This window comes from Somniosus microcephalus, chromosome 22 (assembly GCF_052327205.1).
Source record: "Somniosus microcephalus isolate GS21.2 chromosome 22, FLI_Smic_1.0, whole genome shotgun sequence".
Lineage (NCBI taxonomy): Eukaryota > Metazoa > Chordata > Chondrichthyes > Squaliformes > Somniosidae > Somniosus > Somniosus microcephalus.
Genome location: NC_141008.1, coordinates 51,555,096 through 51,571,274, shown reverse-complemented (window position 1 = coordinate 51,571,274; position 16,179 = coordinate 51,555,096). Strand labels below are relative to the sequence as shown.

The 16,179-nt window shown below is 48.4% G+C and overlaps 1 protein-coding gene across 4 annotated transcripts in view; it reads left to right on the top strand.

Annotated features, from left to right (window-relative positions):
• Positions 1-5,172: 5,172 nt before the first annotated feature.
• Positions 5,173-16,179, top strand: part of LOC147102299 (uncharacterized) — a 146,089-nt gene continuing 135,082 nt past the window's right edge. For 3 of the 4 annotated variants that reach the window (XR_015073248.1, XM_085964702.1, XM_085964701.1), the window contains exons 1-2: positions 5,173-5,326; positions 15,031-15,177. Coding sequence is in view for 2 of the 4 variants with exons in the window: in XM_085964702.1 (XP_085820828.1) it covers positions 5,204-5,326; positions 15,031-15,177 (270 nt within the window). In the remaining 2 variants the exon portion in view is untranslated. Of the gene's footprint in view, positions 5,327-12,922; positions 13,043-15,030; positions 15,178-16,179 lie in introns of those variants that run through there. The other variant, XM_085964703.1, reaches the window with a different exon arrangement.

The window sequence follows — 16,179 nt, the reverse complement described above, 5'->3', positions numbered from 1 at the left end:
CTTTGAGGCATATCTGGAAGCCTCGACCGTGACTCTTGATGAAAATAAACTGAAAATCCTGGCCTCGAAGGTGAGCCACCAAGTCTATACTTTAATCCAAGATGCGACAACCTACGCGGCGGCTATCGACCTACTGAAAGGGCAGTATGCACGCCCGGTTAACACGGTCTATGCCAGGCACCTTTTAAGATCTCGCAGACAGCAGCCCGGGGAATCGGTGGAAGCCTTCCTACGGGCACTGCGGGTACTCGGACGCGGCTGCGACTGCAAGGAAGTATCGGCCGCGGCACATGCGGAGGGATTGATACGAGACGCTTTCGTTGCGGGTCTAAGGTCCGACTACTCCCGGCAGAGGCTGCTGGAGAAGGGTGAAATAGACCTGACAAAGGCAGTGTCCCTCGCGCTCTCGCTCGACGCGGCCCACAGAAATATGGACGCTTTCTCCCCTCATCGCCCCGCGCCGTGGACGCCGCAATCTTGGGCCATGGGACCGCCACCTCCGACTGCTGCAGCGATGTCCAAGGCACAAAAATGCTATTTTTGTGGCCAAGCTAAACACCCTAGAGCACGCTGCCCCGCGAAGAATGCTACCTGCTCCGGCTGCGGGAAGAAAGGTCACTACGTTAGCGCCTGCAAAGGGAAGACCGCTAACGCCAGCAGCGCTGCGTGCGAACCGTGGGCGCAGCCATCTTGTCCGCCATCTTGGGCTCCCCCAGCCGCGTGGGGATCGGGACCGTGGGCGCCGCCATTTTGTCCGCCATCTTGGACGCCTCCGACTTCAACCACGGGGGAGCCGGACTCAACCACCGCCTCATCTGACGACCACATCGACTCGCTCGACCATACGCTGGCCTCCGTGACGCTGGACCAATCTCTCCCTCATCAACTGTCCAGGTCCATGATGGATATTACGGTAAACGGCCGCGCCACTACCTGCCTTTTTGACAGCGGGAGCACGGAGAGCTTTATCCACCCCGACACGGTGCGCAGTTACTCTCTCCCGGTCCTGCCGACGCGCCATCGGATCTCTTTGGCTTCCAAAGCCCAGTCAGCGGACGTCGGTGGCTACTGTGTAGTGACCCTTTCAGTAAGGGGCACAGAATACAAAAATTTTAAACTTCTGGTCCTGCCCCATCTCTGCGCTGCCGTTCTACTGGGGTTGGATTTTCAGTGCCACCTTAAGAGTGTCACATTAGCGTATGACGGACCCCTCCCCCCACTCACAGTCTGCAGCCAGCAGCTTTTAAATCGCCCGCCGTGCACCATTTGCAGCCTCTCCACCCTTAAAGTTCCCCCCCCCTCCTTGTTCGCTAACCTCACCCGCGACTGTAAGCCCATCGCTACCAAAAGCAGGCGTTACAGTGTTGGGGATAGGAGCTTCATTAAATCCGAGGTAGCGAGACTCCTGAAGGAAGGGATTATTGAAAGTAGCACCAGCCCATGGCGAGCACAAGTGGTGGTAGTGAAGACTGGCGAAAAACAGCGCCTAGTTATTGACTACAGCCAGACGATCAATCGCTACACCCAACTAGATGCATACCCACTCCCCCGCATATCTGACATGGTCAATCAGATAGCACAATACCGGGTGTTCTCGACGATTGATCTGAAGTCGGCATACCACCAGCTCCCCATCAGGGCTGAGGACCGCCAGTACACAGCTTTTGAAGCTGACGGTCGGCTCTATCACTTTCTCAGAGTTCCCTTCGGCGTCACCAACGGAGTTTCTGTCTTCCAACGGGAGATGGACCGGATGGTTGACCAGAACGCGCTCCAGGCCACTTTCCCATATCTAGACAACGTCACCATCTGCGGCCACGACCAGCAGGACCACGACGTTAATCTAGAGAAATTCCTCCGGACGGCCCAGCGGCTGAATCTCACATACAACAAAGACAAATGTATGTTTCGTACTACGCGCCTCGCTATTCTTGGCTGCGTAGTGGAGAACGGAGTCATCGGCCCAGACCCCGATAGAATGCGCCCCCTTATGGAGCTCCCCCTCCCCCACTGCCAGAAAGCACTGAAGAGATGCCTGGGGTTTTTCTCTTACTATGCTCAGTGGGTGCCCAACTATGCGGATAAAGCCCGACCCCTCATCAAGTCCGCCTCCTTCCCCCTGACAGCAGAGGCCTGTGCAGCCTTCACTCTCATAAAAGGAGACATTGCGAAGGCCACAATGCACGCTGTGGATGAGTCCCTTCCTTTTCAAGTGGAGAGCGACGCATCCGACTTTGCCCTAGCTGCAACCCTTAACCAGGCGGGGAGACCCGTGGCCTTTTTCTCAAGGACCCTCCAGGGCCCCGAGATTCGACACTCCTCTGTCGAAAAGGAGGCCCAGGCCATTGTGGAAGCCGTGCGACATTGGCGGCATTACCTGGCCGGAAAACGATTTACCCTGCTCACTGACCAGCGTTCAGTGGCTTTTATGTTTCATAATAAGCAGCGGGGCAAAATCAAGAATGACAAGATCTTAAGGTGGAGAATCGAACTCTCCACCTACAATTACGATATCTTGTACCGGCCCGGGAAACTCAATGAGCCCCCAGATGCCCTATCACGTGGTACGTGCGCCAACGCGCAGGTTGATAGGCTACAGACCCTCCACAATGACCTCTGCCACCCGGGGGTCACCAGGTTCTTCCATTTTATCAAATCCCGTAACCTGCCCTACTCCATCGAGGAGGTCAGGACCATGACCAGGAACTGCCAGATCTGTGCCGAGTGCAAGCCGCATTTTTATAGGCCAGACAGAGCGAACCTGATCAAAGCCACGCGCCCCTTCGAGCGGCTGAGCATCGATTTTAAAGGGCCCCTCCCCTCCTCTGACCGCAATGTGTACTTCCTCAATATAATTGATGAGTACTCCCGTTTCCCGTTTGCCATCCCTTGCTCGGACATGACCAGTACCACGGTCATTAAATGTCTGAATGACCTCTTCGCCTTGTTCGGTTTCCCTAGCTATATCCATAGCGACAGGGGCTCATCTTTTATGAGCGACGAACTTCGGCAGTACCTGCTCGCGAGAGGCATTGCTACAAGCAGGACCACCAGCTACAACCCCCGGGGTAACGGCCAGGTGGAAAGGGAGAATGCGACAGTCTGGAAGGCAGTCCTTTTAAACTTAAAATCTAAGGGCCTTCCGACCTCCCGCTGGCAGGAGGTCCTCCCTGCGGCGCTCCATTCCATTCGGTCGCTGCTCTGTACACCCACCAATGCCACTCCTCACGAGAGAATGTTCTCCTTCCCCAGGAAGTCCACGTCGGGGATTTCGCTACCAACATGGCTGACTTCTCCAGGTCCCGTCCTACTGCGGAAGCACGTGAGGACCCATAAGGCGGACCCCCTGGTCGAGAGGGTGAGCCTCCTCCACGCCAACCCGCAGTATGCTTACGTGGTGTACCCGGACGGGCGGGAGGACACAGTCTCCATTCGAGACCTCGCACCTGCAGGTGCTCCTGAAACACCCTCTTCGCCACCCACCGCTACTCCTGCCTACCCCCAGGACACAGTCCCCGCACGGGACCTCGCACCTTCGGGTGCCTCTGAGAGACCACCATTGCTACCTCCCATTACCCATGCTCTGACCCCTGTAGACGGCATGCAGCAGCCCCAGGGTCCGCCACCTGCTACACCTCCTCTGAACGAGACACCGGGTTCACCATTGGATGCTGCACCATCACCGCCGCTGCTGCGACGCTCAGGACGGCTTACAAGGCCTCCTGATAGACTTCAGTACACGAATTTTTAGTGCACTTCACCCCGCCGGACTCAATTCTAAACAAGGGGTGAATGTGGTAAACCACTGTTGTTAGTATTGTTGTTCACTGTTAGTACTGTTGTTCACTCTTGCATATTGTTGTACTTGTCTGTGCATGCCTCAGCTGACTCCGCCCCTGGCTCCACCCTCATGGCTGGGTATAAAGGTCGCTGCTCAGAAGCCTCCAGCCCTTTTGGATACCAGGCAACCACAAGAGGCATGCTCTGTTCTTTGGTAATAAAAGCCTGTTTATTACTTTCTCAATCTCCAGTCTTTTGTAGCAATTGATAGTGCATCACTCTGTTAAAGGCGCTATATAAATACAAGTTGTTGTTGTTGTATGGCTGAGCCAGTCACTTGATAAACCTATTGCATCAATGGAGGAGTTTGTTACTGTGCAAAATGCTCATGTGTGAGTATCAGGGAAAGGCAAATTGCAGGGCTGGCTGTGATGTTCCTGCAGCCAAAAAGCCTGTCGACACTTACTGTCAAGCCTCAACCATGAATAATGGCCATTTAATTGAGGTAGTATACAACTATGTACCCAAGCCAAGAATCAGCTGCATCTAAAAATACAAGGGGAAAAATTGAGTCGCGCCCCCTTTGGGATGCTAACTTCGCCGGGGCGCTAAAAGTAGCGGCCCGAAAAAATTAGCACCCCCGCGCCGAAATTAATCGGTAGCACCCCAAAAGGGAAGCAGGGCGCTACTGGAAGTGCCCCGCCCCCCTCTTGGAGTGCTGCGAGGGAGTGCCGCGGTACTGCAGGCCTTCCTCCCCTTCTTAAAGGGGAGGGGCCTAGCACAGCGCGACCCGGGGCCCAGCTCAAGAGAAGTGCCGGGCTCATGGAGTGAGGGGGCTGCTGAGGAGGCCGGGGACAGCAACGGGGGCAGGTGCTGTCAGGCTTCCAGCAACAAAAATGGCCGCCTGGCACCCCGCCTTTAATTAGCGCCGCCCCGGCCGCAGGTAGGCCCCCTTGACCCCGTTGGACATAGCGTCCGGAGGTAAGTCAGGGGGTGATACCGAAGGTTGCGGCCGGGGCGTGAGCGGGGCGCTGTGCACGGCGATGATGTCATCGCCGGCAGCGCAGCACCACTGGGCTCTAACAGTTATCGCCGCTGCTAACCTCCCGCTGAATTTCGCGGGAGGCATTTGTGGCGCCGCGCCCAGGCACTCTTTGCTTTGCGCCCCGTTAGTGCCCTCTTAGGGCTCTAACGGGAGGCGCAAAGCAACCAAATTTTTCCCCCACATTGTTTTGCAGAAATAAAATTGTTTTAAGTCACTTTTCGTCATTTCTGTATTATTTATACAGACAATCTTTGTTTCTGAGGTGACAGTTATTCCGAGAGTCTACTTTATAACATTTCATAAAACTAAACTAACTTGTCAGCGGGTTACTGTTGATATTGCAGCTGACATAAGGAACGCAAACGTTATTGATGGCAGATGTGTACCTTAAGAAGCCCTGAATATCATCTGGGGGCTACCATGAATTACCATCCCTTCAAGGTGGATTGGCTGGACTCAAGTCTCCAGGAGACATTGTTCCCCGGGAAACCATGGCACAAGGTGAGCACCTGACTGGATTTGTTACTTCTAGACTTGACCATTCCAACGCACTCCTGGCTGGCCTCCCACATTCCACCCTACGTAAACTTGAGATCATCCAAAACTCGGCTACCCATGTCCTAACTCGCACCAAGTCCCGTTCACCCATCACCCCTGTGCTCGTTGACCTACATTGACTCCTGGTTAAGCAACGCCTCAATTTTAAAATTCTCATCCTTGTTTTCAAATCCCTCCATGGCCTCGCCCCTCCCTATCTCAGTAATCTCCTCCAGCCCTGCAACCCTCTGAGATATCTGCCCTCCTCTAATTCTGCCCCTTGAGCATCCCTGATTTTAGTCGCTCAACCATTGGTGGCCGTACCTTCAGCTGCCAAGGTCCTAAGCTCTGGAATTCCCTCCCTAAGTCTCTCCGCCTCTCCACTTCTGTTTACTCCTTTAAGAGGCTCCTTGGGACGTTAAAGGTGCTATATAAATACAAGTTGTTGTTGTTAGATTTTCAGAAATCCCTTAAGCACGAAAGAAACACTCAACCATAGGGAGGAACTTCCTGGGTCTGTGTCCAGGTGCACTGAGTCGCTGGGCACAGCGAATAATGGAAAATCCTGCCGGTTGGAGTGCCTGCACGTAAAGGAATCTAAGTTAAATAGAGGGAAATTGGGTAGGCTCCTTTATAGCTGTGCTCGCTGACCGACTTTCTGATAATTTGCCGTACCGAGGCAATCCAGTGCATCTGGCAGTAGGTCCAGGAATATCTCCCCTCATGTATTGATCATCTATCTATAGAAAAGTTTTGAAAGCATCCATCACAAGCTTCAAAATGTCAAATAATAGAGAGATGAAAGGCAGTAATTTCTGGCTATTTCTTTCTGACCTGCAGCCAGAAGTTTACAGCATCTTCCATTCCAGTCTGAAAACTTTTTCTCAACAGACAGCCCTCACGTTGTGTCATAAATTAGACTTTATGGCCTTAAAGAGACATGCCAGGTTTAAGCACAGCTCCACCTCAGCAGCAGAGTAATAATTCATTGTGTACTACAGGGAATAGCACTCCTATAAAGCAGTTTATCATCCGACTTCCCATGAGCAAAGTCACAGGAGATCTGCCAGTGCATGCTATTTCTAATCTTGAGTTTAAAGCTTTACTCAAAAAACAATATTCTTTGTTAAGTGTTCGTGTAGACCCGCCTGGAAATTCCGTGGCGGTTCTCCCAATCTCCCGCTGTAACTTTGGTGGCAGTTTGCCAGAAACTTTGGAGAAACCGTGTAACCGTCTGTTTACTCCATTTCTTCAGGGTTTCTGCCGACGTTACGGTGGGAGAGCAGGATATCTCCATGTACCTAATAGAGGTGTTCAAAATTACGAGGGGTTTTGATAAAGTAAATAAGGGGACACTGTTTCCACTGGCAGGATGGCCGGACAGAGATTTATGATAATTGGCAAAAGAACCTGGGCGGGATGAGGAGAAATTCTTTTACGTAGCGAGTTGTTATAGTCTGGAATGCACTGCCTGAAAGGGTGATGGAAGTAGAATCAATAGTAACTGTTTTCAAAAGGGAATTGGATAAATACTTGAGAAGGAAAATATTGCAGGGCTGTGGGGCTAATTGGATAGTTCTTTCAAAGAGCCGGCACAGGCATGATGGGCCGAATGGCCTCCTTCTGTGCTGTATGATTCTGCCGCACCATGTATTGTACAGAAATCCAGCTTGTGACACTACCCTTTTTTGCCACTAGAGGTACCATTGCTTCTTCTTCAATGTAATGTGAGTATTGCTGTCAGTAACTATCTGTCGCTGTAGTTCGCAAGTTAAGTACAATTGAGGGAGCCCATTCAGCACATCTTAACTTCTCCATCTCGGGAGGAAAAAAACATTTAGTTCCCCCTTCACATCACACAATTGGATCTTGAATGAGTCTAGGAGTTTTGTCTCCACTATCATATCCAGAAGACCACTTTTTGAATGAAGAAGTTCTTCCTGACATCAGTCCTGAATTGACATTTCACCGGTTTTAGCTTGCGCCCCCTTGTTCTATTGTCAACAAGGTGGGTGTAAAAGATCCCGTGGCACGTTTTCAAATAAGGGCAGAGAATTCTCCCAGTCTCCTGGCCAATATTCGTTCCTCAAGCAACACCACCAAAGGAGATTAACTGGTGATTCATCCCATTGCTATTTTTGGGGATCTTGCTGTGTGAAAATTAGCTGCTGTGATTGTCTATGTAACAACAGTGACTGTTGTATCCGTGTGTTAATGGAGACAAGACACTATACAGGCTTATATAGCCCAAGTGGCCATTACCGGCATTACAGTACACAGGGGCTCTTAAAGGCACATACACCACAATTCCTCCCCTTTTAGACAACCAGTACATAACATTTTAAGTAATCATTAATTAACATGTTACAAGAACAATAATCTACACATTTGCTGCAGTTAATCAATTATAAGTCAGTCTCTCTGGAGGCTTCCTGACTCGGTCCGGATAACGCCTCAGTGGTGTAGTAGGTTCTTTTGGCAAGGTCGATTCGGCTTGAATGCCAGTGTCGGGTTCATCTGGTTCCAGTATCACCGGATTGGAGGTAGATACTATGGGTATCTCTGCTTCATCATTAGGCGTATAGAGTTGTGGTGTAGGTTGTCCTTTTTCGGATGACTCTATGATCTGGTCAGCATGGCGCCTTATTATGCTTTCTCCAATGTCCACGGTATACATCAGAGGTCCTAGTCGTGTGCAAATAGTTCCAGGCTGCCATTTCTCGGTACGGTAGTCCCGGGCCAAAACTTGTTGACCTATCTGGAAGGTTCTAGTTGGCCTTTCATTCATGTGAAATTGCCGGTTCTCCACGTCCCTTCTGATGTTTGGCTTGATCAAATCCAGCCGGCATCTTAGGCTTCTATTGAAGAACATCATGGCGGGAGTTTGGTTTGTAACCACATGTGTTGCATTCCTGTATGCAAACAAGAAGTTATCTACCTTATCCTGTAGATTTATGTCTTCATTACCCATGGCCTTTATGGCCTTCTTGAAGGTCTGGACAAACCTTTCAGCCAATCCATTGGTGGCGGGATGGTATGGGGCGGACGTGTAGTGCTTAACCCCATTGTTTTTTAAGAACTTCCTGAATTCTTCGGACACAAATTGCGGTCCATTATCAGAACAGATCTGTTCAGGCAGCCGATTCCTGGCAAATATGTCCTTAATACTGTGATGGTTTTTTCCGTGGTGGTGGAGGACATCTTTATTACCTCCGGCCACTTGGAGTGTGCATCAACCGCGATTAAGAACATTGAGTCCATAAATGGACCAGCAAAGTCGATGTGTACCCTTTGCCATGGAGATGAGGGCCACTCCCATGGATGTAGAGGGGCTTGTGGTGGGGCGTTTTGGACCTTCTGGCATCCTAGGCAGCTCTTGGTCATTTCTTCGATGTCTCCATCGATACCTGGCCACCATACAAACGCTCTGGCTAGGTTCTTCATTTTCACTCCACCCAGATGCTCCTCGTGAAGCTCCTTTAGCACTTTATCCTGGAGTTTGGGTGGAATCATCACTCTGGATCCACACATCAAGGTTCCTCGGCACACTGACAGCTGTTCTCTTCTTTGCGAGAATGCTGGCAACAATGGTTCGCCATGTGCTGGCCATCCCTTCACCGTTAAATCGTAGACTCGTGAGAGAGTCGGGTCATTTCTCGTTTCCTTTTCAATGGCAGAATTTGTTACTGGTAGACATTCCACTATGGTTGAGTGGAACATCTCCACTGGGTCCACCGTAGGTGCCTCTTCTACCGTTGGCAACGGTAGGCGCGATAAACCGTCAGCATTCCCATGCTGTTTTGATCCTTTGTATTCTATGTCATATTGGTGTGCCCCTAGGAAAAGGGACCACCTCTGTAGCCTTTGCGCTGTCATAATGGGAACACCCTTTTTAGGGTTGAATATGGAGACGACGGGTTGATGGTCAGTCAACAAGGTAAATTTTTGTCCGTGTAGGTAATGGTTGAATTTCTTCACTCCCCATACCAGGCTGGGTGCTTCCCTGTCGATCTGGGCATAGTTACGCTCAGCTGAGTTCAATGAGCGTGACGCAAAAGCTATCGGCCGCTCCGAGCCATCAGGGAATCTATGCGATAATACCGCTCCTACGCCGTAAGGGGATGCATCGCACGCCAGTCTGATTGGCAGTGATGGGTTGTAATGAGCCAAAACTCCCTTGGACGTGATCAAGCCTTTGCATTTATGGAAGGCACGTTTACAGTCTTCACTCCATTTCCAAATTACTCCCGTTTGTAGCAGTGCGTTAAGAGGGTGCAGAACAGTTGACAAGTTCGGTAAAAATTTATGATAGTAATTTATCAATCCCAGGAACGACCTTAATTGTGAGACATTTTCAGGTGCTGGGGCTTTTATGACCGCTTCAATTTTTTCAGGTGACTTATGCAACCTTCCTTGTTAATTATGTGGCCACAATATGATATTTGTTTCTGGAAAAATTTGCACTTGGGGCGATTTGCTCGTAGGCCCCGTTCTCTCAGCCTAGTCAGCACCTGCTCCAAATTGGCAAGGTGCTCGTTGTCGTTTTCTCCTGTTACAAGGATGTCGTCTAGGTAGCATTGAGTCCCCGGAATCCCTTGCAGGACTTGTTCCATAGCTCTTTGCCAGATAGCTGGAGCTGATGCTACTCCAAAAACCAGTCGATTGTACTGGTACAGGCCTTTGTGTGTGTTTATCATGAGATACTTTTTAGAGGCCTCCTCAACCTCCATCTGTAGATATGCCTGTGCCAAGTCAATTTTGGTGAAACGTTTCCCTCCGGATAGTGAGGCGAAAATATCTTCTATCCTCGGAAGAGGATACTGTACCGTGTGAAGGACCGGGCTTACAGTCACCTTGAAGTCTCCACAGATGCGAATTTTTCTCTGTTTTTCAGATTTATCATTATTCAACGTTTTCTTCATGACCGGGACGATGGGTGTTGCCCACTCGCTCCAATCTATCTTGGATAACACGCCTGCCTTTTCCAAATTCTCCAGCTCTGCTTCGACTGCTGGACGAATTGCGTATGGCACCGGCCTTGCCTTAAAAAACGTGGGAATTGCCGCATCTTCCACTTTTATTGAGGCGGTGACACCTTTCAAGGTTCCTAGTTCCTGTTGAAACACTCCTTTGGCGTTGGCCAAGATGTCTTTTAATCGTTCAGGTATGACGTTATCATCATTTTTTTTCTTACTGGTCACCGTCAGTGCCTGAATGGAGTGCCAGTCTAAACGTATCTTCCTGATCCATTCACGTCCCAACAGCGGTGGACCACCATCTTGCAGAACGTATAAATACAACTTCTGTATTTCCTTGCCGTTGTATACAATAGGCACCCTTATTTTCCCTTTGGGGTATACTTTCTGCCCCGTATATGTTTTCAAGATAATGGATGTGTCTTTCAAAGGTATATGCGGAAATAGCCGCTCGTAATCCCGTCGACTTATGACGGTCAGAGCTGATCCTGTATCTAGCTCCATTTTAACTGGGTACCACGCTATCGAGAGGGTAACCCAAATGGTCTGGTAATCTTCTTTGGCAATTACATTATGTAATTTGAGACAGCTTAGTCTCTTGTTTCCGGAGTCGCTATCGCTCTTCTGGTCTTCGGAGCTACTGTCCATCATCATTTGTACCTTTCTGTACTTTTCCTTATTGATTTTTTTCCTGTCCGTGGATTTTTTGTTTCCAGATCGGCATACACGTGCAATGTGTCCAATCTTTCCGCATTGCCTGCATGCTTTGTCCTTGAACCAGCAGTCCCTCTGGTCATGGGTGGATCTGCCGCAGCGATAACATCTCTCGAAACCCTGTGTCATTTCATGGGTGCCGAAGTCCTGTGGCTTTTGCTGTATCTCTGCAGCTCCTCTTGCGGCTGCTTCGTATGATACAGCCATACTGAAAGCCTTGTCCAGTGTCAAATCTTTCTCAGAAAGTAGCCTTTTCTGTGTTCCTTCACTTAGGAGACCGCAGACGAATTTGTCTCGAAGAGAATCTGCCAGTCCTGCCCCGAATTGGCAGTGCTTTGACAGCTTCCTTAATTCGGTGAGGTAATCAGCGTTACTTTCATTCTTGTGCTGATTCCTCCTGAAGAATTTGAATCGTTCCGCTATCAGCAGCGGTGTTGGGTTTAAGTGCTCCTGTAGGGTATCAACAATCTCCTTAAAATTCTTGTCCTTCGGTTTGGCTGGAGTGATTAAGTTTCGTAACAGCCCGTATGTCCTTGCGCCCATTAGATTTAGAAGTACTGATGCCTTTTTATCATCCTCTATTTCATTTGCTGTGCAATATACCTCCACTCTTTCCACATATGTGGTCCAATCCTCTATATCGCTATCGAAAGCAGTAATATTGCCAGTCTTAGGCATCCTGAAAAAAAATGGCACCTCCCGCGCTTTCCTTTCTTCCCCGCAGAAAAAAAAATGGCGCCTCCCGCACTTTCCCGCCGCTGCCGCTGCTGACAACGCTGTTCTCCGCGGTTTTTATTTACATAGGTATTTTTAATAGGTGGAGAGACTCGTTCCCGCCGGACTCTCTGGGACTTTTCCTTCCCTGTGCTTGGTCCGAACGCCGACCTGCTTTGCAGTGCCGGCCGTCTCCCGAGTGCTCCACCCTCTGTCTCTGTTTGCCTCCGCCTTCGCTGCTCGGCCCCGCTGCAGAGCCAGCCGATGGAGCCCCAGCCCGCCGCCCAGGAAGGATTATTGCAGTACCTGCCACCAGCTCGGCTAGCTGATCAAACCACAGTTTTTTTTTCTTGTTTTTCTTCGACTTTCGTCTGAGGAATCGATCTCCTTGAGGTGCTGGCGAATTGCAGGTAAGTCCGTTTCCAATTCGTCGCCACTGTTGTATCCATGTGTTAATGGAGACACGGAATGCAGGAGTTGGTTTCACAGGTGTTTACTGAACAAAGTCTGGAGGTGAACTAACAGATACAAGACACTATACAGGCTTATATAGCCCGAGTGGCCATTACCGGCATTACAGTACACAGGGGCTCTTAAAGGCACATACACCACAGTGACTACACTTCAAAAAAAAAATAATTGGCTGTGAAGCACTTGGGACATCCTGAGGGTGTGAAAGGTACGATGTAAATGTAAGTCTTTCTTTTAACAACTTGGGACTTTACAGTAGCGAAACACTCGAGGGGGAAGAACAGACACTGAGGAGAGGTTACCAAAGGTGTGCTCAAAGAGATAGATCTTCAGAAGGCTTTTGAAGGTGGGAAGAGATATAGCAAGGCTTTAGGACTGTTGCAAGTTTTGGGATGTTTTATTACATTAAAGGCGCCCTATAAGTTTCAAGTTAAAGAGCAGTACATTCTCCAGTCGTTCATTATAACTCAATCTTCTGACACAGTTTGTTTTACAACTTTATGGGTCCTGGAAATATCAAGATAATTGTGGAATAAATGGATACTTGGAAGTGATTACAAGGCAAGTTTATAATTGTCATCTGAGCAGAGATTTTATTACCTTTAAATCCACTTTCTGCGGGTCTGTTATAACGTGCAAGATTTTCATTTTATGTGGGTGATTAATTCTGTTTTGGTTCAGATTTCTCTGCAACAGTAATTAGCCTTTGAGAGAAAAAAAATCAGAGGGTCTGGAAATAATTTGGAGAAGACAAAAACTGAGAACCTGAGAAAAAAAGAGGGAAAAGAACTTTAATTCTTGACAAGTAATCTTTTTCTTTCTTATCTTTCTGTTTATTTTCTCTCCTCTCCTCCTGAATGGTTGATTTCTTGTTGGTTATGCTTCCATGGTGATGAGCGCTCACCAGCACCTTACCTGATTGGCCATTCATCATGCATGAGCTCAGCTAGTGAGTGTTAGAAACATAGAAACATAGAAAAATAGGAGCAGGAGTAGGCCATTCAGCCCTTCGAGCCTGCTCCACCATTCAACACGATCATGGCTGATCCTCTATCTCAATACCATATCCCCGCTCTCTCCCCATACCTTGATGCCTTTTGTGATTAGAAATCTATCTATCTCCTTCTTAAATATATTCAGTGACTTGGCCTCCACAGCCTTCTGTGGTAGAGAATTCCACAGGTTCACCACCCTCTGAGTGAAGAAATTTCTTCTCATCTCAGTCCTAAATGTCCTACCCCACATCCTGAGACTGTGACCCCTCGTTCTAGACCCCCCAGCCAGGAGAAACATTCTCCCTGCATCCAGTCTGCCTAGCCCTGTCAGAATTTTATGCATTTCAATGAGATCCCCTCTCATTCTTCTAAACTCTAGTGAATACAGGCCTAGTCGACCCAATCTCTCATACGACAGTCCTGCCATCCCAGGAATCAGTCTGGTGAACCTTCGCTGCACTCCCTCTATGGCAAGTATATCCTTTCTTAGGTAAGGAGACCAAAACTGCACACAGTACTCCAGGTGTGGTCTCACCAAGGCCCTTGGTTGGAGGGCGGACATTGTAGCCGAACCCAGCCTTGCACTGAATTGATGTCCACACACATGCGCATATCCAGCAAGGGCCAATTGATTCAAAGCAGGAAACATGACCAGTTTTCACCTACCTAATCCAGATGCACTGAAGCCAATTGTAGCAGCCCTACCACTGCCTGGGTTGAGATACGCTAACTCAGGTTCAACCCCTGGTTTGTGCTGAGTTAGCTGATATCAGTTGGGGTAAGCACTATGGGTGGTACAATTAGCCTCAACTATCCTTGGGTTAGGGAGGGGGAAATTAGCCAAGGTTCCTGCTCCTCATTACTATCCAGCAAACCGTGCAAAAAATGAGCTTGCGTGGGTGAGGACAGGATGAGGCTCAACTGTGATCCCTCCCCACAGTCAAGTCTTATACATAAAGAAAACCACTTGGATGGGGTACCGAATGGCAACCGTGCCTGTGCAACTAAAAGCCCAGCAAAGAGTCAGTGCCACACCAGGTAGTGCATTTACCTACCAAGCCATTGGGATGATGGTACCACATATCTTAATCATTGTGGCCATCAGAATCATTCGGTCCTGATTTTTGGAGTGCTCCTGTTAAGGTGATGCAGAATGATTTACAAGTGCCAAACACTGACCGAGTCCTTGCTCCCCCTGACTTCAGTGCCATGCCTGGTGCTCAATTAAATTGAAGCATTATTTTAATAGTGGATCTCCCATGGCATTGCTCATGCTAATTTGGATGGTGTGTCATTTAATAATGACATGAGTGTTATAGCATGTAATGAGCAATGCATTTCTCTGTTGCTAAGGTATTAAATTGTTGCTAAGTAAACAAAGCCTCGGGTCAACCAGAATTTAATTGTTTGGTGAGGAAATTGTGTAGATTGAGAAATGCTTGCAAATTTCATGCTGCAGGTCAGAAGCAACCAACATCAAGTGTCTGGCTTTCTTTCTCTTTTTTTAAAGATTGTTTTGCATCTTTAACAAAATGGCGTATGACATCTTGAGTGCGATAAACAAAATGTACATATAATAATATAGATTCTGCTCTCTCAGACATCAAACCAGTTAGATTTCTCATCGCATGATACTCGCTCAGCTTCTTCACATTGCAAAAGACAGGTTTAAAGAAAAATATTGATAAGCATCAAAAGAAATGGAAGAGAAAAAGTAGTAATTGATTTTAAAACTGGTGCTTCTGTGTAAAGTTGGTTTCATGGTTTATATCGTTGAGTTTTGTGTTTGTTAACTCAGGTATATGAGAAATTGGGGTCCGCTCTTGCTCATGAGCTTCAGGGTCAGTTGAAGAATCCCGAACAAAGACAGATCATTTTCCAACTTCTGGGGTTTCCTTTTGTACAAAAGCACTTCAGCAACTATCCGGATCAGCCCAGCCTACTGGTGAGTACTGGAGAGAAATAAATACTTACTATTAATCACCCCAGGAATGTTTCAGTTTTATATTTCTACTACTTGAACTCCAGTGGGTTGTTCACAGGAAGTTTAAAAGTATGTTGTTTGATGAGGACAGGAAATTTATAATGTTTAGTGAATCTCTCACAGTTAATCAAAGGAACAGGACAAGATGATAAGACTGTTAAAAAAGCATATGAGATCCTGGGCTTTATAAATAGAGGCATAGGGCTGGATTTTCTCAATGGGAAGCTTTTGGAGGCGGGACTGCTGCTTGCCGGCTTTCAATCCTGCCTCCATCAGCTTCTGGCCAACCAGCGGGATTTTCCCCTGATTGACCTTGTTAAGCCCACCCAGCGGGCTCAGCAGGCCAATTAGGGGGAAATCAGTGACAGAGCACATCAACGTATGACGGGCCATCTGTCAAGAACTTTTGAAAGAAGAAATGTCATCATTTGACAGCTCTGTGAAGCTGTCAAACATTGACATTCTGTGTAGTTTGATGAGTCCTTGTGTTCAGGACTCATCAAACCTTTCAGGCTGGATTTTGTCAATGGGGACGTGATGGAGGCGGGACTCCCACTTTTTGGGTTGTAGTCCTGCCTCCATCGACTTGTGGCCAACCCACGCTATTTTCCCTTGATTGACCTTGTTAAGCCCGCCCAGCGGGCTCAGCAGGCCAATTAAGGGACACCTGGTTACTGGTGACGTCAGTGATTGACATTTCATCTGTCAAGAGCTTTTGACAGATGAAAAATCAGCGTTTGACAGGTCTGTGAAGCTGTCAAACACTGACAGTCTGTCTTCTAACTTGAGTCCTTCTACTCAGACTCAGCTAGAGATCTCTCCAGACCAGAAAGCAGAATGCTGCAGCTTTTGACAGTTCAGCGGCCATTCTGCTTTCTGTGCTGGTGAACTGAGGGACTCCCGAGATCTGAAGGAAGGAAGCCTGCAGGAGAAAGTAAAACTTATTAAAACACTTTACACTTA